The sequence below is a fragment of the Hyperoodon ampullatus genome (assembly GCF_949752795.1).
Source record: "Hyperoodon ampullatus genome assembly, chromosome: 18".
Classification (NCBI taxonomy): domain Eukaryota; kingdom Metazoa; phylum Chordata; class Mammalia; order Artiodactyla; family Ziphiidae; genus Hyperoodon; species Hyperoodon ampullatus.
In genome coordinates, this window is record NC_136931.1 from 31,816,693 (window position 1) to 31,844,283 (window position 27,591).

The window sequence follows — 27,591 nt, forward strand, 5'->3', positions numbered from 1 at the left end:
GTGCATCACAACACTAGAGCATTTTCATGTAATTAAAGCAATGGATGGTGATGTAGATTCTACAGCTTTCATGACATTCATTAGCTGCCCAAATTATTGCTGAGTTTTGATCTGTAAATTATAGGTGTCAAGGAGGCTGTAAAACTATATTCAAATTAAATCAGTAATATGCATAAAGTATTCTGTGTTCACTGCAAATATATTAAATATACAACTCTTATTGAGCATAATTTTCATAAAATTAACCCCCAACAAAATTATAATGCCTTTTGTTGTAATTTTACACCTTTATGTATTTGATAGTACATACGAGTTCAGAAACTTATGAATCTTAAGAAATATTACATGCAAAACGTCTCTGAAAGCAGTTTGCACTTCTAAACAAATAACTGAAATGTTCAGTCAGTAAGTTATTGATGCACTCAACACTGGGGTATTTACAATTAATAATTAAAGAAAAAAAATCCAAAATCAGTTCATAATTTAAGTGCAGTCTGGGAATCAGTCTTCATTACTAGAATCTGAATCCTCAGATGACGATGGTGTACTATCAGATCCAGATGAAGCATCGGCTTTCTCTGAACCCTCATCTGTGCTGTTTTCATTGAGAGGACTCGGTTCAGTTCCCCCTTTGTCTTCCTGATCTCTAACTCTGGAATCTTCTTCCTTTACTTCTACAGTCTTAGACGAGCCTAAGTCACTGTTTTTATTTTTCTGTACATCAAAAGTATTGGACTGGGACAAAGTTGGAATATGAAGATTAAGGCCTGGAGTGAGAAGCATCCCTGGATAAAGTATATTAGATAGTAATAGTGGGTTAAGAGCTAACGGGTTGGCAGCTGCAGCTGCACTTAATGCAGCAGTAGAGGATGCTGAAGGAGAACTTGACACAGAGCTTTCACCACCATTCTCTGAATTTTGGCTCTCTGTCCTTTCTTTTTTTCCTTCTAGCTCCGTAGAGTCATTTCCCTTTTTTTCTTCTGTTCCAGATTCTGTAGGCTTTGTCAGGAGTCCTCCCATGCCCAACAGATTTGGCAATCCAGTCATTCCTGACAGCAGCATGGGGAACATGGCAGCCATGTTTTTAGCTTCTCCTCCAGAAGAAAGGCCAGCAGGCATTCCCATCAGCCCTGCGGTTACTTGCAGTGACTGCAAGTTTTGTAGGTTTTGTTGTAAGGCCTGAAGAGTTGTGAGGTCCACACCTGGAAGTAATCCATTGGCTAATAAAGGATTGCCTGAAATACTGGTGGCAGTTGCAGCTGCTGCTGCCGCAGTGGCCTTTGCAATTCCACTTTTAGGCCGTCTCCCTCGCCTGCTTACTTCCTCTCTCACAACGGGACCAGTGAGAATACGTTCATACATACTTTCTGGAAGAAATCCCTAAAAAAAGAAAATTCATCAATAATAACCATTTTCAAATAAAATCAATAGCTATTAGTTTGTGATACAAATAAGCTATTAAAAATAGGTAATCATTCATAAACTTATTCTGTATTGATATAACATAACCAATTATGAGAGAGATAACCTAATTTCATCTTAGTATAAGTAGTGGCTTGAAACAGCTCTTCTCATTTTATCTTAAGAGGGCAGAAAGAGGTCTCTGGCCCTCTTTTATACTGTGAGGCATAAGTTAGTAGAATAGTTCTGGAAAACAGAAGGTCTGAAGAAATTTTTTCATGAGGGTTATTACTGCCATGCCCTTACATTTTTCACATCACCAATTGCTCTAGAAGACTAAAGAAGTGCCCCTCTTTTAATCTGGAAGAACAATAAGGAAAGGACAGAAGAAGTAAGTAAAGATTAAAATGAGATGCTTCATATGACTCTTTCCTGACTATCACTTTGGGAGTAAAGGAGACAGAGCCAAGCCGAAAAAGAGAATCAACAGGGGGGAAAAATCACTTGGCTCAGAACAGCAGTAGCACCTGCAGACCGGGAAGCACCAAGTCGAGGGCAATGGAGGGCAACCTATGCTACTTTCTTGAAATTCTCCCATGATTTTCTCGGGCTCAAAACTCCTAGAAGTAAAAAACAAACAAATGAGCCAAAATTCCTAAAAGTTTTAGGAGTTTAGAACCACTAGACCAGCACTGTGCAATAGAAATAATGTAAGCCACATATGTAATTTAAAATTTTCTAGTAGCCACAATAAAAAAAAGGTAAAACAGAAATACGTGACACAAATTTTAGCAATATAGTCTATTTAACATAACAAAACATTGTCATTTCAATATGTAATCTATGAATATTATTGAGATATTTTATATTCATTTTTCCAAACTAAGGCTTCAAAATCCATTAACAGTGCTTCACACTTACCACACCTCCTACTTCAGACTAGCCAAATTTCAAGTGCTCAATAGCCACATGTGCCTGGTGGCTACCATTTGTGACACTGTAGCTCTAGACAGTGGTTTAAGTCTCTCATGGGACTATTTTTAAATTCTGTTTTGAATTGATCAACTTATTTGTTCTCTTTACAAAAGCATTAGGGTTCACTACAGAAAACACGACAACAAAAAATACAAAGAAAAATATCATCCATAGTTTCACTGTTCAGAGATAACCACTGCTAACATTTCAGGATGTGTGCTTCCATCTTCCCCTTGTGCATATAAACAGATTTTACAATTCTCTTCACCTCTTTTCTAAAATTAAAAAAAAAAAAGAATCATACTGCACATAGGTTTACTGCCTGTCTTTTTCATTTAGACACCTGTAGACATAATAGCTATTATTTATCCAGCACTTACCACATGGTTAGGCTTTGATACTCCAAGAGCTTAACTACTACCCCATTTAACAATACTGTGAACTTTTTCTCCCTTGTCATTAGATGTTCTTTTAAGATATAATTTTTTAAATAGTTGCAGTTTTTCAATACATTGATGGACCATTGGTATATTCCCAATTTTTATTACTATATTATGATGAATAACCTTACATATATATATCTTTCTCCATCTTTGTTTTCTTAATATGCCTTTTAATCAATCAATCAATCAATCAATTAGGCCACACTGTGCAGCACGTGGATTAATTAGGCCAGGCTGTGCAGCACGTGGGATCTTAATTTCCCAACCAGGGATCGAACCCATGCCCCATGCAGTGGAAGCGCAGAGTTCTAACCACTGGACCGCCAGAGAATCCTGCCCCTGCCGCCCAATATCTTTGACTATTCATTGTGGCATTGCTCAAACAGTATCTTAGAGATTAAAATAAACACAAATCAGCATATATTGATTCTGCATTCTAACTCAAAAGCATCTGAGAAATTTGTAACATATTCTGCAAAACAAAAATTGTGAACTAAAAAATATCTTCACATATTCTTGGAATATTTTGTTAATTTTTTAAAAATAAATTTATTTATTTTTGGCTGTGTTGGGTCTTCGTTGCTGCGTGTGGGCTTCTCACTGTTGTGGCTTCCCTTGTTGCAGAACATCGGCTCTAGGCGCGTGGGCTTCAGTAGTTGTGGCGCACGGGCTTAGTTGCTCCGCGGCATGTGGGATCTTCCTGGGCCAGGGATCGAACCTGTGTCCCTTGCATTGGCAGGCAGATTCCTAACCACTGCACCACCAGGGAAGCCCTATTTTGTTAATTCTTAACTTAAAATTTAATCTAAGTTATCATTAAATGGCATCTAATTTTAAAAATGATTTCTGAATTAGCATTTATGAAATACTCACAGACTGCTTAACAACATCTCCCCATTCAGGAGCTACTCCATATTCTGTATTTTCTTTCAGGAACCGACATAAATCTTTCAGAGGGGGAGCAAAGGCACCTCCAACCTATAAATGAAAAACAGATTGTTAGACACTTAAAAGCACTATTAAATATGAAGACATTTCTTGCTTTTATTCTGTGCTGTACAGAGTTTATTTTTTTAAAACACATGTATTCATTGAACCACTTTTGACAATCTTTATTACATTAAAAAGGACTACCACAATCCACAAGAACTATTAATATACTATATAAACATGTGCTAATGTAAATTTTAAATGTTTTTTTTCCTTTTAAATTAATTAATTAATTAATTTTGGCTGCACTGGGTCTTCATTGCTGCGGGCAGGCTTTCTCTAGTTGCAGTGAGCGGGGGCTACTCTTCGTTGCGGTGCACAGGCTTCTTACTGTGGTGGCTTCTCTTGTTGCGCAGCACGGGCTCTAGGTGTGTGGGCTTCAGTAGTTGTGGCACGCAGGCTCAGTTGTTGTGGCTCGTGGGCTCTAGAGCGCAGGCTCAATAGTTGTGGTACATGGGCTTAGTTGCTCCGTAGCATGTGGCATCTTCCTGGACCAGAGATCGAATCTGTGTCCCCTGCATTGGCAGGAGGGTTCTTAACCACTGTGCCACCAGGGAAGTCCCTTAAATGTTTTTGAGTTACTGTGCCACCAGGGAAGTCCCTTAAATGTTTTTGAGTTACTGGAACAGTAAAATAAATAACTACCATTTACTGTGAAATTACTATGTTGGGTAGGCAGTGTAGCCTAGTTAAGAGTATATGCTTTGGAGTCAGACGTACCACCTACATGAACTAGGGTAAATCAGTAAATCTCTTTGAACCTCAGTTTTCTGATCTGCAAAATGGAGATAACAACAACACCTCCCTCATAGGGTTTTATGAAGATGAGATAATTCAAGTGCCTCAGCAAAGGTTCTGGCACATAATAAATATAAGCTATTATTATTATTATCATATTACCAACTATTGTGCTAAGGACTTTAGAGTACATAATTTATTTTAGTACTCACTACATCCATTTGAGAATGTATTATTTCTATTTTTCAAATGAAGGAACTAAGCCTCAGAGAAGTTATACAAGTTGCCTAAAGCTAGCTAGTAAGTGTTAGGATCAGCTTTCAAACCCAGGTCTCAAAAACCCATGCACTTATCTATTATGTAAACTGATAGCCTAAAAAGTATAAAAATATACATATCCCTTTAAATGTTTAAATGATTTGAACCTACCAATTTAATGTTCCTTTGGAGTCTAAAGATACTTCTTGAATAATTCCTTTTTCCACACCTTTTTGAATGAATACATACTGTATCTTGTTAGGATATAGACAGGGTTTAATATGGCCAGTTATAATACCTATAGGTATTCTTATCTAGTATTTCCTATAGTCTTTACTTAGCCTCTTAAGTTTCTGTTGCCATCTCCTTTTTATTATGACCTTCATTAAGCTCCAGTTTAAACTGGAGGCCCGCTGTATGGTTTATGGGGATTCAGCAAGTGGATCTTTTCCTTAGTAACTGATCAATCCTCAAGTCTGTACTCTAGAAACTCAGAACAATAAAGAAATCTACAAACTAAAGGAAATGAACAGGACTTTTATCAGGTTACAACAATGAAAAATAAAATTTAGGGTGTTTAATGTTAAACCTAACAAGTAAAAATTTAAAAAATGGTTCCATTTCCTTAAAACTGGCTAACAGAAATTTATTCATATCTAGAAATGCTAATTTCATTATAAGATGAAGTGCAAAGATTTGTAACACAATCTATGCAAGCATAAAATTAAGTAAAATGCAACTAAAATGTCTTCTTGTTCTTCCCCTAATATATCTATGACATCACTTTAAAGCACTAACAAAAGCTGAATAAGCTATCTCTACAAAATTGGGGAAAAATCAGTATTAATTTTAATGAGTTAGTGCATATGATAATATTAAGACAATTGTTATTTTAAAGGTAGTTTTCTTCCAATTTCAGTATTTCTTCTGAGAAAGTCAAATGATTTCATGTATTTTTATACTAGCAGTGAGGTCATTTAACAGAGAGCAAGACAGAACTAGGCAATTAATGTGAGCTATGTAGGGTAATTTAATTTGTGAGTGAAGGAACTCAATGAGAAATTTGCTGTTCTTACTCTGAGGCCATTTCTTCTTTCTTACTTATTTTGTTGCTTGCTCATCAGAATAGAAAACAATAAAAATGTCAAAGCTATGAACTTACAAAAGGGTGCCACAAGTGTTCTATCATTTACTTTAGGAGGTAAAGGAGACATATACCAATCCAAACATAAAACAGACACAATTCGGGGAAACAAATGTTGAGCCACATTTGGTTCAGAAATAGACTTTGGAAAAACCTGACTGTTACCATTCATCAATCAATAAAGCAAGAAGGTAAACACAGGGATACTATTAGTGTATAAGGTACCTTTGTTTAAGACATTTTATTTCCATCTATCAGAAAATTATGTAATATGCCAATTTTGATAGAACAAGACACTTAACAGCCAAATGATGGAAAATCACGTGATAAATATATAAATCTAAAATGGTCATGATCAGAACAGTGTCTCCTTTCAACAGAGTTTCTCAAATTTTGCACTACAGACATTTTGGACTGGTGTTGTAGGGGTTGTCCCCTGTGCTGCAGGAGGTGTAGCAGCATTCCGGGCCTCTACCCACTAGAGGCCACTAGCATCCTCTTGCTCAGGGCCACTGCTTAGGCACAGATAATGTAAACTAACTTGCTTATTTCATTCAACAGCTTAGACAAAGATGTGGGATTTGAAATTAGACTGCATAAAATTGTAGTCCATGTCTTTTCCTGCAAATCTTCTAGATTTAACCCAACCAGGTTTGTTAGAAAATACTGCATAACGAAATAAGTGTTCTAGAGATCTCTTAAGCAGTGAATCAACATGAAAAATTAACAACAAATATATAAATACCTTTCTGGCATTTCTTCTGTTTATCAGCTGAACACGTTCTTCTCCAGTGAGACTATTCACATCTAGTTTATTGGGGTTTCTGCAACGATGCCTTTTTTGCTTGGGTCTCCCCTCATGGAGCTGCATTCTCTAAAATATATGGACAAAGGAATGGCTTGAAAATCTAACTGTGCAACTAGTACAAATAAGCTGATCCAAGAAATTTAGTCATATAAAATTGAAGATATGTTATAGATAAGATATATTAATACAGTTGACCCTTGAACAGCATGGGTCTGAACTGTGCAGGCCCACTCATATGTGGATTTTCTTCAATAAATACGTACTACAGGACTACAGCATCCATGGTTGACTGCACCCAGGGATGCAGAACTGAGGACATGGAGGCTAACTGTAAAGTCATACTCAAATTTTTGGCTGTGGGGGTGGCATGCATCAGTACCTCTGACCCCCATAGTGTCCAAGGGTCAACTGTTTATATTACATATTGAAGATTTATATTATATCTTACATATATTCTATCACATATCTTCAATATATCATATTAAAGAATTTACCCCATAGCTATACGTTAAAAATATTTAAGGTTTAAATATTTTTATATTAATAAAAATGCTGAATAAGACAATGTTACATGAACCTTTTCCTCAAATTATATATTTAAACAATTATTCAAGGCAATTATTAATAATGATCAGTATTATCTTTCTGTATGAAAGTAGGCTCCTGAAATGAGGAGGACATTGCTAGTTCTTTCCTTAAATGCCCTCAAAGATCACTGTATTTCTAGAGTGTTACCTGAAGGAGTTATCAATAATGCTGGAAGAGCTTCCTCTTTACATTTTCTCCTGATGAATTTCACTTGAAACATCAGATTTTCTCAGTGCTCTGATACCATTTATATGTGTACACTAGTGGCTTTCATTTCTCTTCATCTCACTTATAAACTTTCTTATCTCTTTTCACATAATCCTCACAATACTCAAAGATATTATTCTTTTTTAAAAAAATGTATTCATTTATTTTGGCTGCTCTGGGTCTTCGTTGCGGCGTGCAGGTTCTAGAGTGCGCGGGCAGACTGTACAGCATGTGGGCTCAGTAGTTGTGGTGTGCAGGCTCTCTAGTTGCGGTATGTGGGATCTTAGTTCCCCGACCAGGGATCAAACACGGGCCCCCCTGCACTGGGAGCACAGAGTCTTCACCACTCGACCACCAGGGAAGTCCCCCAAAGATATTATTCTTTTTTTTTTGCAGTTCACGGGCCTCTCACTGCTGTGGCCTCTCCCGTTGCGGAGCACAGGCTCCGGAAGCGCAGGGTCAGCGGGCATGGTTCACGGGCCCAGCCGCTCCGCGGCATGTGGGATCTTCCTGGACTGGGGCACGAACCCGCGTCCCCTGCATCGGCATGCGGACTCTCAACCACTGCGCCACCAGGGAAGCCCCAAAGATATTATTCTTATTTTACAAATGGGAATCAAGGCTCAGAGAAGATACCTTCTCCTCAAGGTCATGCAGCTAGCAGGTGGCAATAAAAACTCTTTCCATCAAACCATGCTGCTCACCTCTGTTAACAACTGTTAACAAAGTAGGGCTTCATGTCTATAGTCATTTCTAAACAATTAGAAATTCCAACAGACTAAAACTCAAACTCTTCAGCATGGCACACCAGTCACATCACAGCCTGGACTGAATTCACCTTTTCTATCCAATTACTATTACCCCACTCATTCCCTCACATACTCTGGAATATCAGACTAGTCACTGTTTTATGACTATATCCTTTTTAGACTCTCTTCATAATTGTTCTATAATGCCTAGAGTATCCTCCTCTTATCCTGCCTAGAATAAGTAGGCATTTGACCAGTATTAACCTGGTCAAATGTCTACTTATTCTTTTATCATCCACCAGTCATAGGTCAGCTCTATTTTCTATCTTTTCCCAGATACTTTGCCTGGGCAGAGGAATTATTCTTTTATCAGTTTCCATGGCAGTTTATACATACCACTGGTATAGTACATATACCACGTTATGATCATTTTGTTGTACAGATACCACAGCAAAAGTGTGAGATCCAAGACACCATTAATGTGAAGTGCCCTTGGGAAATCATACCAGTTGTTATCTTGTATTCTGTACTCCAACAAATGCTACTTATAACAATGTTTTAAAATCTTAATAATAAAGTTATATAAAAAATTAGGACAAAAGGTTTATTTGCAGGGAAAGTGATGTACTTCTGTAAGTTAAAAAAAAAAGTAATAAAGATTCCTTTGCAGTGGTAAGAGAAAGGTATGACAATCTTCAGAGACTAGAGTATAACTGCCACGAGGGCAAGAACTTTATATTGTTCAGTTTTATCCTAAATCCCTTTAAATAGTAACTAGCACAAAATAGCTGCTCGATAAAAATTTACTGACTGAATAAATGAATGTTATTTTCTAACATGTTAATAAGTATAGGGTTATGGGCTTCCCTGGTGGCACAGTGGTTAAGAATCTGCCTGCCAATGCAAGGGACACAGGTTCAAGCCCTGGCCCAGGAAGATCCCACATGCCACGGAGCAACTAAGCCCGTGCACCAGAACTACTGAGCCTGAGCTCTAGAGCCCGCAAGTCACAACTACTGAGCCCACGTGCCACAACTACTGAAGCCTACGTGCCTAGAGCCTGTGCTCCGCAGCAAGAGAAGCCACGACAACGAGAAGCCCGCGCACTGCAACAAAGAGTAGCCCCTGCTCACCCCAACTAAAGAAAGCCCGCACAAAGCAACGAAGACCCAACACAGCCAATAAATAAATAAATAAAATAAAATAAAAATAAGTATAGGGTTAAACTAACAATTCTCATTATTTTTAGAATTGCAATACTCATTTTATGATTGCTCACCTTACTGACAACCCTTCCTCTCCTAATTACAAGAGCTTTATTTGGCTTTTTTTTTTTTTTTTTTTTTTGTGGTACGTGGGCCTCTCACTGTTGTGGCCTCTCCCGTTGCGGAGCACAGGCTCCGGATGCGCAGGCCCAGCGGCCATGGCCCACGGGCCCAGCCGCTCCGCGGCATGTGGGATCCTCCCGGACCGGGGCATGAACCCGCGTTCTCTGCATCAGCAGGCGGACTCTCAACCACTGCACCACTAGGGAAGTCCTGGCTTTTTTTTTTAAATCAAAAGAATTAAGAGAAAGTTTATTTGAGAATTTGTGGCATCTTTTGAAAAAATTAGGGATAGGAAAGCCATTCAAAAGCCAAGACTGAGGCTCCCTATTTTAGACTACCAGGTTATATCTTGGGGACAATAATAGCAATGTAAAATATTAAACTAAATATATATTACAGATACAAATATATAAAAATATATAAATTACAGTCACATTCTAGGGACTGGAGCTTTTGTGGTTCTTTTGCATGAAAAAATAAGGTAATGAATTTTTTTCTGTTAATAACAATCACTTTACCTTTATATAGTACTTTTTAGTCTCCAAAAGACTTTCATTTTTAATTTTTAAAATCACTGACTCAGTAAATATTTACAAGGAGCTAGATACCATCCTCTGTATCAGGAATTACGTACTAAGTCCTGGGGATACAAGGTGAATAGGACAGCCCTTAAGTTCATGGGGTAGGGGACAACTTCAATAGGTTATCCAATTAATCTTCATAATGGAAGCAGATAGAACAAGCCCACTAACTTCATTATACAGAGGATATGCCATTACTCTTTTACCTTCTAAAATATATAGAAACATCAAGGGAGACTGATACAAAATTTGGTACATCAGCATCTGACAGTAAAGCATTACAAACTTAAATAATAGATTTCTATGAGTAAGAAAGCCATACGCCCATAAGATAGTGAGTAGAAAGTATTTCAGAGGATAAGAAAAATGCAAATGAATATATCTGTTCTCATCTTTGACTAATATAAACCATGCATCTGAAGAGAACCAGAAGGTGTATTCTTATGAGATCGTTTTTGTTTTGTTTTGTTTTGTTTTCGGTACGCGGGCCTCTCACTGCTGTGGCCTCTCCCGTTGCGGAGCACAGGCTCCGGACGCGCAGGCTCCGCGGCATGTGGGATCCTCATGGACCAGGGAACAAACCCGCGTCCCCTGCATCGGCAGGCGGACTCCTAACCACTGAGCCACCAGGGAAGCCCTCTTATGAGATCTTAAGTGTAGTAGTTTGGACAGTGGATTTAAGACTTATTAGCTGTGTGGCCTTGCACTATTTATTGGGTTGGCCAAAAGGTTCGTTTGGTGTTTTCCATAAGATGGCTCTAGTAGCACTTAGTTGTCTTTAACTTCATTCGAAACAATTTCGTTAGACTGTATTGTGACAGCTGTCATATCAGCATGCATTAAAAAAAAAACTTATCAAAATTGGTGAATTTTTGCGTAGCCATTTTAATACTGAAGGTGGAAGGAAAAAAAGCAACATTTTCAGCATATTAAGCTTTATTATTTCAAGAAAGGTAAAAACACAACCAAAACATGAAAACAGATTTGTGCAGTATATGGAGAAAGGGCTGCGAGTGATCGAACGTGTCAAAAGTGGTTTGTAAAGTTTCGTGCTAGAGATTTCTCGCTGGATGGCGCTCCACGGTCGGGTAGACCAGTTGAAATTAATAGTGATCAAATTGAGACATTAACTGAGAACAATCAACATTATACCACGTGGGAGATAGCCGACATACTCAAAATATCCAAATCAAGCGTTGAAAATCATTTGCACCAGCTTGGTTACGTGAATCGCTTTGATGTTTGCGTTCCATGTAAGTTAAGCGGAAAAAAACCCTTCTTGATCGTATTTCCGCACGTGAGTCTCTACTTAAACGTAATGAAAACGTTCCGTTTTTAAAACAAATTGTGACAGGAGATGAAAAATGGATACTGTACAGCAATGTGGAACAGAAGAGATCGTGGGGCAAGCGAAATGAACCACCACCAACCACACCAAAGGCTGGTCTTCATCCAAAGGAGGTGATGCTGTGTATATGATGGGATTGGAAGGGAGTCCTCTATTATGAGCTCCTTCCGGAAAACCAAACGATTAATTCCAACAAGTACTGCTTCCAGTTAGACCAACTGAAAGCAGCACTCAATGAAAAGTGTTCGGAATTAGTCAACAGAAAACACATAATCTTCCATCAGGATAACGCAAGACTGCATGTTTCTTTGATGACCAGGCAAAAACTGTTGCAGCTTGGCAGGGAAGTTGTGATTCATCCACCATATTCACCAGACATTGCACCTTCAGATTTCCATTTATTTCGGTCTTTACAAAATTCTCTTAATGGAAAAAATTTCAATTCCTTGGAAGACTATAAAAGGCACCTGGAAGAGTTCTTTGCTCAACAAGATAAAAAGTTTTGGGAAGATGGAATTATGAAGTTGCCTGAAAAATGGCAGAAGGTAGTGGAACAAAATGGTGAATATGTTGTTAAATAAAGTTCTTGGTGAAAATGAAAAATGTGTCTTTTATTTTTACTTAAAAACCAAAGGCACTTTTTGGCCAACCCAATATTTAAAATTTCAGTATTTCCATTTCTTTATAAAGTTATAATGATGCCATTCTGATAAAGTTAGGGGGTGTTAAATTAGGTAATCCATGCTAAGTATAAAGCCAGGCACACAGCTAAGTCTCAATAAATGTTTACTATGATCATTTTTATTATTTTAAAACAAACTATTTGTGGGAAAAGATTGCAAGTTTTGTAACTTTACAACCTTCATTGAGTCTATGATAGTACTCTGTATATGAGAGGTGATTTTTATTACTTAAACACTTATTGAATACAGAATGGAAAAATGGAAAATGATATTGTATTGTATCATGGGAAAGATAGTCATTATTTTTTTCTGCTAATTTTCCTAAATCTTGGGCAGAACACATAAGTGGGAGAGAATTTATGCTTCATCATTATAGGTGTGACCAATCATAGAAGTAAAATATACCAAGTTTTATAAGGCATCACCTACAGGAATAAAAGCTCCTAAATCTTCCACATAACCTGGGTGCTCCTTAAGCCATTTTTCCAAATCCTTTCTCTTCGGTGCATCATCGCCTGCAAGTCTTGTCCCATCTTTAAGATTAATAACTGGAACGGGACTTTCTGTATCAGGAATTCCTTGAGGTTGAGTATAGGATAGTGCTGGATTTATCCCTGTAGAAATCTGTGAGGTGGTTAAGCCTAAAGTAACCTGTAGAAAAACATCAAATGACAATTTTATTTCCATGCTTTAGCATTCTGATTTTGGTCCAATGAAGCAATTCTTTTTGAAGAGGAAAAAAAAAGTTGTTTGAAGTTCTGCTAAATCTTTCAAATTTAAAATTTTTATGAATCTTGGCCAGTGCTGGATTCTACTGAGATACAATCTAAAGCTATATAGTATACTCCTAATTTTCTAGTTATCTTTATTATTCTACAAAACATTCACAAACAGCAATATGTATATTTACTAGAATTGAATTTTGGACTCAAGGATCAGTAGTTTGTTTTTTTTTTTGTTTGTTTGTTTGTTTTTTGCAGTACGCGGGCCTCTCACTGTTGTGGCCTCTCCCATTGCGGAGCACAGGCTCCGGACACGCAGGCTCAGCGGTCATGGCTCACGGGCCTAGCCACTCCACAGCATGTGAGATCCTCCCGGACCGGGGCACGAACCCGTGTCCCCTGCATCGGCAGGTGGACTCTCAACCACTGTGCCACCGGGGAAGCCCAAGGATCAGTAGTTTTTAAGCATTACTTTACTTACATGATTAGGTGGTTTATTTCTGTTGAAAAAGAGGATGTCAACACCTTCTACATTCTTCCTCCTTCCCCGCCTTTTTTTGACTACAGGCTGGTTGTCTAATAAAACTCCATTGGCACCAAGGGTTGATTGAATGGGAGTACCTAACAAATTAAAAATGCAAAAGAGTGATAAAAATCTAGTTCTTAAATTACAAGTAATTACTTTTCTAAATACATAGACATTTTGCGGGGGTTGGGGAGGGATGGAGTGGGAGTTTGAGATTAGCAGATACAAACTATTATATAGAGAATGGATAAACAACAAGGTCCTACTGTATAGCACAGGGAACTATATTCAATATCCTGTGATAAACCATAATGGAAAAGAATATGAAAAAGAATGTATATATATGTATAACTGAATCACTTTGTTGTACAGCAGAAATTAATATAACATTGTAAATTAACTATACTCCAATAAAATAGAATAAAATAATGCTTGTAATGATACTCATGATCAAAGAAAAAGTTTATTTAAAAAAATACACAGAAATTTAGTTCTTATTTTACAAGCAGTCAGACTAAATCAAGCAATTCTTGGACTAAAAATACCACCTCATTTCTCATTTAAAAACCAGGAGAATTGTAATCTAGGTCTCTTTCAAGTTTTGACTTGTCTCCTCAAATTTTTCCCCTGGATAGTCACACATCTTTTCTTTTGTCCCCTTTTCGAGGAAGAACCATGCCTTTCTCATGTACAAGACAAACCTTTCCCCCTTTTTGAACCCATTAATTCCTACTTTTTCTAAAAGTTTGTTTTATCATTTATCTTTGTTTTTTTGTGCCAAAATATCTTACTCTACATTAGATTCTTATCAACTTAAAAACATGGCCCAACTCAAACAAAAAATAAACTTCTTTCCGCTTTTTCATAACTTTCAAAACTGTTGAAAAGTTGGTTGCTATTATGCTCACCTTTCTCACGACAAACTCACTCCTCAAAACAGTCCACTCCTGCCCCAGCCTATTTAAGGTATTTTCTTTAAGATCACCACTGTTTCTTGCCAAATTAAACTGACCCTTCTCACTCTTCATTTCAGTAGGCACTCACTAAAAAATGTTTGTAAGAGGTATGAATGAAACAGTTCCATGCATTCATTTTTTTCCTAATAAATAAATACACATTTATCAAACAGCTATGTACAAAGCACTATGATGATTCAAAGGTAAGGCACAGTTCCTGTCCTTAAAGAGTACGTAATCTAGAACACTCTTATAAAAGAAAATATTAAGAATGAGATATTTGCTTAAAATGGTTCACAGTTTGTAGCAAGAAATGCATTTTCAATCATTCAAGGAGAATTTTTGACCAAGTCCTGTGTAACCCTGAAAGACATTTCCCGACATTTCCCCTTGGTTGGCTGTGTAACCTTATGGAAGTCACTCTCCTCACATCTCAGTTACAAAAAATACCTTAATTCATAATTAGTAAGGAATAACTAATTACAGTGAATAAAAATTATTTTTGCATATGAAAGCACTGAGGAATGTGACATAACATTATTAAAAAAGAACAGCTTTCATTATTTCATTAAAATCAGATTAACAAAATATTATGAATATTTGAAAATACTTTCACTATAGTACATTTTTAACTGTAATAATAGAATAACTTTCCTAAAATACTACTTTTAAAAGTACTATTCTGTTTTATAAGAACTTGTCGTGGCTTCCTATTCTAGTATGAATGAAATGCCTTACATCAAGCCTCATTCCTGCCTGACCACCAACCCAATCCCCTCCCCAGCTCACTTTTTGATGTTACCCATAATCTAGATTTACCTTTGCTAAGCAGTTTTTGACCTTATACAAATATCTCTCCAGTAAGAATTTAAACAGTAGCTAGGTCAGTCTTATCCTAAAACCATACAATTTTCCCAACATCAAGTCTCTAGTTCACGCTATTCCCTCTCTCTCAATGTCATTTTCCAGAAAGACCACTATCTAATCTTCCTCTTAAAAATTCTGTTCAATTCTGCCTCTTCCACAGGGCTCTGCCTAAGTCTCTAGACAGCAGTGACTTCTCTCTTTTCCAATATTTATTAACTATAATGCTGTGTAGCAAGATATATTATCTTGTTTTTAACGTATTGTCTAATATTTTAACATGTAGGTCTAGTCTACCAAGCAACTGAAAGGCAGAGACGGTCTTAAGTTTCTTTTACTTTCCCTTCACTGCTATCCCAGTGTTATATAAAAAGAAAAGTACTTAATACAATTATCTATGGAAAAACATTAGTATACACTCCAAAGTATGTATTTATAAACAAATCCTATTTGATCATTTATAAACATATCCAGTTTGGCAAATTATATACTCCCTTGACTTCTTTCGTTTTTTAAAACAACAACAAACCCAGCTACCCTGACTTCTCTTTGAGAGTGATTTTAATAAACATTACTGATTTATTTTAACCTAGAATCCAAAATGGAAAATTTAACCTAGTCTACTCTATAAAGCCTGTGTTGTCTTTATCTTAGATGTAATTACAACAATATTAAAAATACCTTCTTTCTATTGAATGCCTACTAGGTGCCATACTCTGAACTAGGTTTTACAAATGTTTTCTTAAATTACCAAAAACAAAACAAACAAAACACAGAGGTATTAAGCCCATTTTATAAATGTGATCAGAAACATTATGTCTCAGGCCCAATGTCACAACAGTGGTAAATGACAGAATTCAAATCCAGGCTGTTTGGCTCTACCATCTTTTGTGTACTATTCCAGGTGGTTTCTGGAATAGGCCCTTTAGTTTTGTCCTCTTATAATTTATGCTATTTTACTGTCCTTCATTAATTAATTTACATTATATGACGTATCTTCACTCAAAGCTTTTAGATAAAATTCAGGGGTGCCCATACAAACATAAAAAGGGCTTAATACGAAGAATTATAATAGCAGTTGTTGAGCATCTAATTCTAAAACCTAATTTTAACATCTGTTTAGCATCTAATTATGTGCCAATTTCCATACTAGTCACTTTACATATATTATTTAACCCACCTAACAATGCTACCTCTCCGTTGACCCCAACTCCTCACTTCACGAACAAGAAAAGGTTAAAAAATGTTAGCAGGTTTCCTAAGAGTCATGTAGGAAGACAGAGCTAGATTTCACATTTACAGGGACTTCTCTGGTGGTCCAGTGGTTAAGACTCCGATCTCCCAATGCAGGGGGCAAGGGATCAATCCCCGGCTGGGGAACTAAGATCCCGCATGCCACATGGCATGGCCAAAAACAAAAATAGATTTCACATTTGCAATGATCAAGATGGATGAGATACAATTCTTAGATAATTCTATCTAGTTTTAATGTTTGAGGCTTTTTAATATTTGGTATAGGTGCAAATTAGTGTTATAATTACTACTGATACTATTAAAACAGTATTATTTACCAAAGAATTACTTATAGGCAAAGACTGTACAATCTTCAGCTGCAATAGCAGTAAAATGTTCAGACGTATCAATCCCACTTTATAGAGTTATGGACTTATCAAGGTACAAGCAGTGGTATTATTAAACCCACTTAGGTTAGGCAAAAAAGCCCAGATCTTATCTTCCCCATCTCTTCCCATTTTCTCACGAAAAAAAAAAGAGCTCCTTGCCATTGTAAATCACAATTTTGGGGATTTATACTTCATTAAGAGAACTGTAGCTCATTCATACGTGTCTGAAAGTCCAGTAACTGGAGACTTACACTGAATGGTTAATGAAACCATAAGAGACAAAAGTAAGTCTGATGACTCTAATTTATAATTTAATTATAATTTATAATTAGAAAGTGGTAAGAGCAGCAACTGGAAACAGCGATCAATTTAACACCTATAATAAAGCACTATTTCCCCAAACTTCAGGAATTCCACACATTGTACATAGACAAAGGAGTTTTGAAATGTTTACAAGTTATTGTATGGCGAACGAATTTAGTAGAATACTGAAATAGAGTCCTTAGCCTTATGTATATGGAGGTATAAAGGAAATTCCAGTCACTTACCTGCTTTTAATTGAAAAGTTACATTTTTTACGATTAGTATGCTGTGGTCCATACATTTTAAGACTCAGCTGCTCTTAACTAAAATTATCAATTCTTGACAGCATACTTTAAGACGGACACAGAAAAAATTAAAGTACAACTAGATCAAGATAAACAAAATAAAAAAACTGCTTATGGATGGATTCCTCAGTGCCTAGAGAGCACAGAACACAGGGCACCAATTCAGTATTCAATAAATACTTGTTGATTCAAATAGTCAAAAGGTTAGTACAAAATATCGTCCCAAGGGGAGATATGATCATTTTTTCCAAATGTTAAGATTATCATGCAGACATAGGACTAGGTTAATTCTGTGAGGCCTTTGAAGACAAAACTTCAGTCACTGAGAAGAACCAATTGCAGGCAAAGTTTGCTTCCATCCAAATAAGAAGAAATTTTGTGATAATTAGAGCTTTCTAATAATAAGAGGGCTGTTTAAAGTAGTAACAATCTGGTTCTTTTAAGTGTCCTATGAGTAAGTAAAAAAGGATTTGCAAATGATGGACTATTTCATGCTGAGGCAATGATTACTAGCATATTCACCTGATACTGGCATGGATTTTGGAAAACTGGCGAGGCTGGTCTCTGACGCACCTTGAAGGTCCCGAAGTCGAGTGAGGTACTGCTGTTGCCCTAGAGCACCATCTTCACTGTCCAATGGCCTTCTCTGAGCAAGCCCCTGCTTCTGAAATGTCAACTTCAAACCACCTTCCTGTTAAACAAACACCATTAATAAGAAAGAAATGATTAAAAAAAAGAAACTCGTAGTATATTGAGAGAAATCTTTTACTTAGAAAAAGTGAGGTTAAAAACCCTGAAAAGTTAATCATGTTCTCCTATTCATACATCAATTGGAGAAAAACATTTAATCAATTTTTATAATGAATATTAAAATTTCTACCTTAAATGAAAAACATCCAGGTATTACATATACTTTTCTGAGTAAAACAAAGCTTTTCATGTGACTAGCACATTGTAACCTTTTCAGCTTCTGACCTATGTCTCTGTGTACACTATTCACATGACATATTAGAAGATATTACCCATGTTTTAGACACTGAGTAATCAATTTAGCTTCAAAAATCATACTGAACAATGAAATGTTACTGATAACAGGGCATGCTAAATGTTTAAAACAGGAAGTGCACTGACATACCATGTGAATACTATATAAAAGAACCAAACAATAAGAAACTGTCAGACTGTTTAAGAAAGCATCTTGATCTGCAGAAGGACTATTTTCAGAAGTATAGGTAGAAAAACATATTTAATGATGATTCCTCTAGTAGAATATTCAAGTTTAATAACCTGGATATCTAAAAGAAAACAATCCAAATGCCAGAAAACAAGTATGTGAAGGAAGTAAGAGTAAGAGCAGGCAGCCATTTGCAGGAAAAGCATGCTGCACACCGCAATCGCAATCAGGTCCTAGGGCAATAAAAATAAACATACGTCTTTGATTTTCACTGTAAACTCCTTTTCTCGTACATGCTTCTTCACCTTTGACATCTGTGTTGACTGATCGTGTTCTTCTTTAACGCCAGCACCTGCAGGAGTGGGCACGCTGGGCTCGTTATATTCTGTAGCTGCGCCAGAGCTGTCCAGCAGCTTTGTGGTATAGAAAGAAGCCACTGCATTGGCATCATAACTTCTTCTAGCTGAAGGCCACTTCCCTTTCAGGACTGTTTGACAAATACTGTCCAACCGGTTGATCATCACACGGTCCTGGAAAAGCATGAGCATCAAAGGATAATTTTAATAACTGAGTCAGAACTTTGGGGATCACAGCCTTGATGGATTTTACCCTGGTACAACATATGTGTATTTGGTATGCATACATATTCTCACATACATTTACAATTCTATACAAATTCCCATTGGTGACATTAAAAAATATTATACTATAAAGATATTTTTCTGTTCTTTTGTTTTTATAAGAGTAACACAGGTTCCTTGTAAAAAGTTCAAATAACTCAGAAGTATACAGAAGAGTAAAGAGTTCTCTCCTCTCCCATTTATTTCCCAACCTCACTCCTAAAGGTAAGTACTCTTCTACTAGCCTAGTCACATACTGGAAGAAGAACTATCTTAATCCAATCTGAACCCCCACCACTATATGTACATGTACTTAAATGAACCTTTTTTCTAGGTCACATATGGCTTGGTAAATTTCTTCAAGAAGACCCACTTAAAAGCACTTAATTCATAAAGAAGCACCTAAATACTAACTTGTATGTGAACATAGCATTCATTATCTTTTCTTCTAAATATTCTAAGGTTATATTGAGAAACACATACATTTAAGTAGACCTAATTTACTTGATAGTAATATTTGATACTTTTAATGCTAACACCAAAATGTCATCCCACATATAAGTGACCTTTTTTTACTACATAATATCTATCATTAAAGAAATATAGAAAAATACTCAAAAAAACCTATTCCAGCAAGAAATTACTCATTTACCTTTGGCCAGTATGAAGCTGCCAGCATGTATCCACCTTGTAGGATGTAAGCAGACTCTGGGGTCCCGTTGTTCATCTGGAAACTATCCTGGGTCTCATCCTGGGTAGTGCTCAGTGATGCGACGCTTTCTTCATCATAGGCTTTCACGTGAGGGGTACCTTCTGCTAAGAATAATTATAACCAATTATAACTGTTTTAAAAAGACTGCATAACTCAATTTTACATATACTTTTCAAATCCTATGTAATTATTCAGATATATTTGAAAATGAAAAGTTAGAAGTAAAAAAAATTCACCTAGAATACAATAAAGTACTCATTATTTTAAAAATTGAAACAAAAGCATAATAAGTGGCATAAAGGAGTTTGAGGAAAAAAGTGTTAACAAAACATCCCTTTCTGCATGAAAATTTGCCCCATGGTTAACACTCTAGGTCTGTTTCCCTGGAAATACATAAACTCTTGATTGGTAAACTGTATCTGGACTGGGAGGATACAAATATTGCTGGGGAGGCTATCATTCTCTGAAGAGGGGACTCTCATAATTGGGCATGTCCCTTGTGGTAACCCTGAAAGTCATGCTTATGGAGTTGTTACAGGAGATTCTCACTCTTGTGGGTATCACAGTGGCTCCTGTGTCCACTTGATGTTGACTCATTTCCTAAGCTGTTGGACTGCTATAAGGACACCCGCAGAAGAGGACCACCTAACACTACCGACAGGCTGAAGTTCCTATGCTAGATCTTTCTAAGTAGGGCCAAGTAGGGCCTATGATACTCTTGTAAGTTGGATTGGTGGCTGTTATAAAATATTACCTTTATTTGTTCACTGATCAACTTGTTCCAGGCAAGATGTAATACTAAATTTAAGGCAATCACAAAGTAATAAAATTACTGTGCCAAGTCACTAATCCGGCTTAACTAACCCATTTTTCAATGTGAATATTGAATACGGAGTAAGAACCAGGAATTTAGCTGCGTTTTCAGTAGTCCTTCTCTAAGAAAATCTGTACACATAAAATTTAAATATGCTTAAGTGATCCAAATCAATTCTTTTCATTTTCATGTGAAATGCTGTCTTAAAAGAGCAAAAGCACTTTATGCATATACCTCGCTTTTGGACTTCCTCTTCTTCACTGTCACTTTCTTCTGATGAAGATGAGGAGGATGATGAGGAAGAGGAGGACGAGGATGAGGATGAAGATGATGCTGAAGAACAAGAGGAGGAAGAAGAAGAGCTAGAGCCTGATCGAGAGTGGGAACAAGAAGAAGAGGAAGACGAGGAAGAAGATGATCTGGAAGAACAGGACGATCTCTCAGAATCAGAGTCAGAATCAGAACTAGACTCTGATCCTCTTTTGTGGACTCGCTGCTTCTTAGAAGCTGGGTTTGGAGTTAGAGGCTCTGTTCTGGCTGCAACCATGCGTCTGTCTGTTTCACCTTTTCCACCAGATTTCTGGTCTCCAGTAGCCTGTGGTAAAACACCATTCTTTGGACTTACAGGCTCAGACTTTATTAGTGTCCTGGTTTCCTCAGAAGTCATAGATTCTTCTTCAGAAAACTGAGGCTCCTCTTTAAGGTTTTCACTTTTAACTTTCACATCCTCTAGAATAATACCTTTAGGATCTAGGAGCCTAGGTAGAGAGGTAAGAGGAGAAGCAGAAAGTGCTACTTGATATTGCTGTAAAAGTGGGGTAGAAGTCCTTGAATGAGCCATCTTACTTTGACTGTAGTTCCTTTGAGCTGCCATAAATGAGAGTTCAGGATCACGAAGAATGTGATAGTCTGTTCGGCTCACCCCGTGTTTAGCAGCTCCAATGAGCAAGTCCCTATCATGAGGGCCACACTCCCACCAGACTGGTAAGTCTGGATTTGGATGGCAAAGCTTCAAGCGCTCAAACAACTGTGGATGTCGGAGGGCCTGTTCCCTTACTTTCCTTAGAAGTTCAATGCGATATAAAGTCCTAGAAGCACGTTCTTCTGTGATTGGCTGGATAAAAATATTTGGATCCACCAATTCTACATTGAAACAAGAACAAACATATTACACTCAAAGATACTTCATTATAGATTTAAAACAAATAAAGCAACTTCTAAAATGCACCTCTACTCAATATCATTGTATACTTTCCAGAAATTCTTTTTAACATTTTTAAATGAGGAAAAATATAAATTTTAGAAAAAAGTACTAAAAATCATGTAACATATAACATTGGATCTATAGAAAGTTAAGTAAAACATTAAAGTTATTTTGGAGGTGTGTTAATATAACTAGGAAGTTACTTTTAAGAAATTCCCTATGAGCTAATGTCATACTATTATGTGTTTTAATCAAAGAGAAAAGCACTCAAATTCATTTATAAATACAAATTAAAACTGTTAAATTAACACCCCATAAGCAAACCTAAGTCCACATATCCTTAACTGCACCAAGGTAACTCAGGGCATTACAGTGAACTCACAGGGACAACAAAGGCTTTCTTAAAATTTGATGGAAACATGGGAATAATTGTCAAACAGTGTATGAACTACTAGCCTGAGATAGTTCAGTTTCAACATCAGACCATACTCTCTTCCTTTTGAGGAGGTCTTATCTTTGTGAGCAGAGATACTGGCAGTTGAGAAGTCCTCAGAAAAAGATAGTGGCTTGTTGAAATAATGTAGAGACCACCTGAAGGAGTTACTAATGGCCAAATGTGGAACAATTTGAACATCAAAATGAATTCTGATAGTATTGGATTATAACCTACAGAATAAAAAATAAATACCCAAATGAAAAAATACTAATATGAATAAATAACTAAGCAGACTAGGGAGAAGGAACAGCTTTTCCTTGCAGGAGAACTGCATAGTAAAAACTGTTGCAGACAAGATCTACTGATGGTTACTGAAATCAATGGGTGAAAGTTTGAGTAGAACAGGATCTGTGTTGTCTCAAAGTATCTTCTTAAGATATCTGTTAACTACAGGGGAGAAGATAACAATTTTACACTGGAAAAATGCAGCACAAACTAGCTAATCCAAAGAATCAAGGGCAACATCATCAGTAATAAGACATAATGACATCATGAACCCCTTGACATTACATTCCAAGAAGGACACAAAATCATTTCTGAGGTATTCTTGCAAAAAAAAGGCATAACCTCAATCCAATTGTGTGAAAACACAAGACAAATCCAAATTGAGGGGTTTATGGCAAAACTGATCAAAGGTATCAAGGTCATTAAAGAAAACAACAACAACAACAACCCCAAAACTGAGGAACTGTTACAGACTGCAGGAGGCTAAGGAGAAAGAACACCAAATACAATGTGGGCTCCTGGAACAAAAAAGGACATCAGTAGAAAAACTAGTGAGATTTGAATAGGTATTTAGTTAATGGTATTGTACTAATTGGGCTAATAATTATACTATAACTATAGTCATGTAAGATTTTAACAATAGGGAAGAGTGAGGGATATATGGAAACTCCCTACATGGGCTTCAAAAACAATTAAATTCACCCCAGAACAGTCCCTTAGCTGAGCATTAGCAGCTCTGATTGTTTTCATTTTGTTTTGTTTTTTTGAAGGCCCTGGGTGTTTTTTTCCTATTAAAACTCTTTAAAATGTCTTTTGAGTGGAGGCCTCACTTCTTGCAAAATTACTTGTGTAAATAAGCCCTCTAAGCACAGTTCCTATAAGACGGACTAAACATACACATTAGCTCTGTTTACCAAAAGCTACCCTTTATCTTCCACCTCCCACAATCATAAATCTAAATCTAATAAAAACACTATTTTCTCAAAATTAAATGTGTACCTTTATTCTCTTTAGATCTCATTTCAATAGTAGAATTAATGAGTAAAGGATCTTTTTTTTTTTTTTTTTTTTTTGTGGTATGCGGGCCTCTCACTGTTGTGGCCTCTCCCGTTGCGGAGCACAGGCTCCGGATGCGCAGGCTCAGCAGCCATGGCTCACGGGCCCAGCCGCTCCGCGGCATATGGGATCCTCCCAGACCGGGGCACGAACCCGTATCCCCTGCATCGGCAGGCGGACTCTCAACCACTGCGCCACCAGGGAGGCCCTGAGTAAAGGATCTTTGAGCAGAGTTTATTTACAATTCAGAAAAACTGGTGAAATGCTGAATTAGACAGTACTAAAATAAAATAGCTGGAAATTTCTGAATTTTACTAATTTTGCTTCTTTGACTGAAACAAGGAAAAAAGAAATTTTATACATACCGTCTTTGGAAGGAAGACGACAAACCCTCCGACACATAGACATGAATGCATACAAATATTTCTCCAAACTATCATCAGTTTTCTTATGTAGCCTAGCCATAGCTCTAAATTTTGTCCAATCAAATTGGCCTCTGTCAGGATCAAACACCACTCCAAATGTAGATACAACTCTATAAAAGTCAGCTTCTTCTCTTCTTGTCCATCTATTTTGAATAGATTAAAGAAAAAGTCACATTTCTCACGGAAATAAATAAATATTAATGCAAAATACAATGACTATAATAAAAATTTTAAACCATTTCAAGTACCTAACACTTGAAAGGATTAAATCCAGGGCTATTTCCTTAGAAATAGATTTTAAAATGCCAGCTGACTCATCTATCCAAACGTGCTTCTTTTCCTTCAGACAATAATAGTTTTTTGCATACTTACTGTGCAAAAAAATATGCATGGGATACAAGATTGTATAGGATATGACGACCCTCCCTTTGGGAAAAAGATAAAGCATTTCAAACATATTTACAGTATAAGGTAGTATTTTACAGTTGTATGTATTATAGAAACCATGAATTTTAGGACAGCACAGAAGATGGAAGGATCTATTCAAACTTGAGTGATGAAGAAAGGCATCACAGAGTAAGTGGCATTTAAGATGGAACAAGGTTAAGACTAAGGGAGGGAACTAGAAAGAGGGCACAGAATAAGCAAAGTAGGAAGTAATCTACATTTTAAGGGGATGATGACTATTCCAGATTGAAAAGGAGATGGCTCATATTGGGGACAGAGGGAGATAGGCTTGGGGTCAGTTTATAAAACACTCTTAAATATCTGGCTAAGAATAGTCTCTATTCAGTTGAAAGTTCCTGAAGATACTTTAAGAGGGTAATATCCTCACACACCATAGATCTCCAAACACAGTAGAATATTTTCCCTGGTTAACAATCACAAGTTTGTTATGTAATGAGAAAAAGCATATGAGAAAGACCTTTGAAAAACATTAACAGGCCATTTTTATCATAATGATACATTAAGAAGATTAATGATGATGTAAAAATAGTCATTCTGGGAAACCAACCAATCAAGTCATATGAACCTTGTACCTGAGTGATAAAGTAGGAATGGAAAAGAAAGGGTCAATTCAAGGATTACATAGGACACAAAAAATGACACCTACCTTCAAAGAATTTACAAGTTAGAAAGGTAAGACATGGAAAGGAAAAGATGAATGTCATTACAGTATCTTTTATTATTTTGAAAATGAGTAGTTTTATTTAGATAAGTGCTATATGAGTGCAGAAAGCAGAGAGAATACTATGAGCTAGTCTGGTTGAGAAAAAAACTAATAGAGGAGATAGAACATGTGTTGAACTCAAGGAGTAGTAGGGCGAGGTATGGACTAAAAAGTAGGAAGAAGGGTATTCTGGGTGATTGGAACAACTTAAGTAGGGTACTGAGTCAAGACTAAGTGGGGCACTCAGGCAGAGGGAACAGGAGAGAATAAAGTTAGTAATGCATGCTGAGGCCTAAATTGAAGAGACTCGAATTAATTAAGCAGTTAGATTTTATCCCTATACTAAATAAAGAGCCACTGAATATCATGATAAAACTAGTACTTTAGGAAGATTATCCAGATCTGCCAGAGCGAGGGAAAATGTATGCGGTAGATTAAAGATGGTCATAAAGTCTTTGCCACAGTTCGCTTTGAGAGATGCAACCTATTTCCCTTTCCCTTAAATCCTGGTTGGCCCTGTGATCTTTCTGACCAACAGTAGGTGGCAGAAGTGACACTATGTAACTGCAGAAGCTGTGTCTTAAGAAATCTGCAGCTTCTGCCTTTGCCACTTGGAATGCTCCCTCTTAGAATATGAGCTCCCAGCTGGCAGTCAGCACCAACTGCCAACCATGTGAGTGAGGCCATTATGGACCTTCCAGCCCTCGCCTCACTCCAGCCAACACCACGGGAAGCAGAAGAACCACCTGGTAAACCCACAGAATAGTGACAAACAAAAAACTGACGTTGTTTTACATCACTATGTTTTGGGGTGGGTTGTTATGCAACGATAGATAACTGAAACAGTAAATTTACATAGGTAGTAGTATTTGAAGATTATGTCTAGGATAGCTAAAATCTTAAGTGTCAGACTAAATTCTGGTTACAATGAATGTGCTGCAAATGAAACAAAGGAACAATGATTTATCTTTCAGAAAAAAATCCAAAGATCCAGGTTTAATAAGGAGGCCAGGTTATTGCTAAACTTTCTTATTCTTTTCCATGTATTCTATCCTTTTTAAGAAGTTAAAGCTTTTGGAATGAGAGAAGTTTAAGTGTCTTCCTAACAAGCCTCTTGCAAGAAGTTCTACTACTATTTGTTCCCCTTTGACATCAGTAGTTTTAAGCGTTCATCCTCTGTAAAAAGCATAGATGAACTTCTCTTCCATACATTCTTATATTTCATTAATGTCATCATGTAAAATAAGATACAGTGGAATTTATTTCATATAATTTAAACATACGTTTCATTGATAATTTAATGAGTTTAATGAGTATTTAATGATAATTTAATGAGTCTTGAATTTGCACCTTCATTTTTCCCCATACCTCAACTGTTCATAAACATGACAAAAGAATGATTAAATATAAAGTATGGACTAATAACTATAAAATGCAATAATCTGTATTAGCTTAACCATATTTGTGTGTACATATATTTATATACATGTATATGTATGCATAAAGCATTTTGCTTTGACCAACTTCTCTACCTACATACGTTTTTCACAATGTGAGATAATCATACCCTAACAGACTTCAGAATGAACACTATATTTAGATACTATATATTAACAATTTAGTGCTATTGTCTTACCTCTGCTGTCTTTCTATCTTGGCTGCCATTTTAGGATTAAGAGTGGCTTCTTCATAAAGAGGCTGCATAACAGTGGCAGGCACTGAGAAAGTAGGTTGTATCTGCTGGATTTGTCTGTTTTTATTGGTACGCTGATATGCAGTGATGAGACGCCTCAAACGTGTGGTTAAAGCTGACTGAGTAGGCCAATAAATTTTATCACCCTCCATCAGTTGACCATCTACATTTAAAGAAACTCATGTCAATAAAAAAAAAAAACCAAAAACCCAAAACTAAACAGATACTGTCATGAAGCTCACAAAAGCAGCAAAATTTCCCTACTTAAAATTTTTTCTTTCAATCTGATTATGTGAAAAACATAAACAAAACAAATCTCTCAAAAAAGTTTTAACTATAGCTCTAAAAATTACAACAAACTTCAAGATCAAGCTCAAAGAGTAGGTCACAGTGGAATAAAGAACTACAATGTTATATATTTAAAGAGAATTTCATTTGCACAGAAAATACAACTCTTGCATT

The 27,591-nt window shown here is 36.6% G+C and overlaps 1 protein-coding gene across 7 annotated transcripts in view; it reads right to left on the reverse strand.

Annotated features, from left to right (window-relative positions):
• Positions 1-413: 413 nt before the first annotated feature.
• CHD9 (chromodomain helicase DNA binding protein 9) overlaps positions 414-27,591 on the reverse strand; it is a gene marked incomplete at its 5' end in the record, with an annotated part of 164,801 nt that continues 137,623 nt past the window's right edge. Inside the window, 11 exons of one of the 7 annotated variants that reach the window (XM_079723134.1) lie at positions 414-1,380; positions 3,693-3,797; positions 6,695-6,823; positions 12,671-12,892; positions 13,445-13,584; positions 18,062-18,230; positions 18,971-19,243; positions 19,986-20,149; positions 21,094-22,002; positions 24,206-24,408; positions 27,073-27,292. In XM_079723134.1, the coding sequence (XP_079579260.1) occupies positions 502-1,380; positions 3,693-3,797; positions 6,695-6,823; positions 12,671-12,892; positions 13,445-13,584; positions 18,062-18,230; positions 18,971-19,243; positions 19,986-20,149; positions 21,094-22,002; positions 24,206-24,408; positions 27,073-27,292 (3,413 nt within the window). In that variant the 3' untranslated portion in view covers positions 414-501. The remainder of the gene's footprint in view (positions 1,381-3,692; positions 3,798-6,694; positions 6,824-12,670; positions 12,893-13,444; positions 13,585-18,061; positions 18,231-18,970; positions 19,244-19,985; positions 20,150-21,093; positions 22,003-24,205; positions 24,409-27,072; positions 27,293-27,591) is intronic. The other 6 variants (XM_079723138.1, XM_079723137.1, XM_079723136.1 and 3 more) reach the window with 6 other exon arrangements.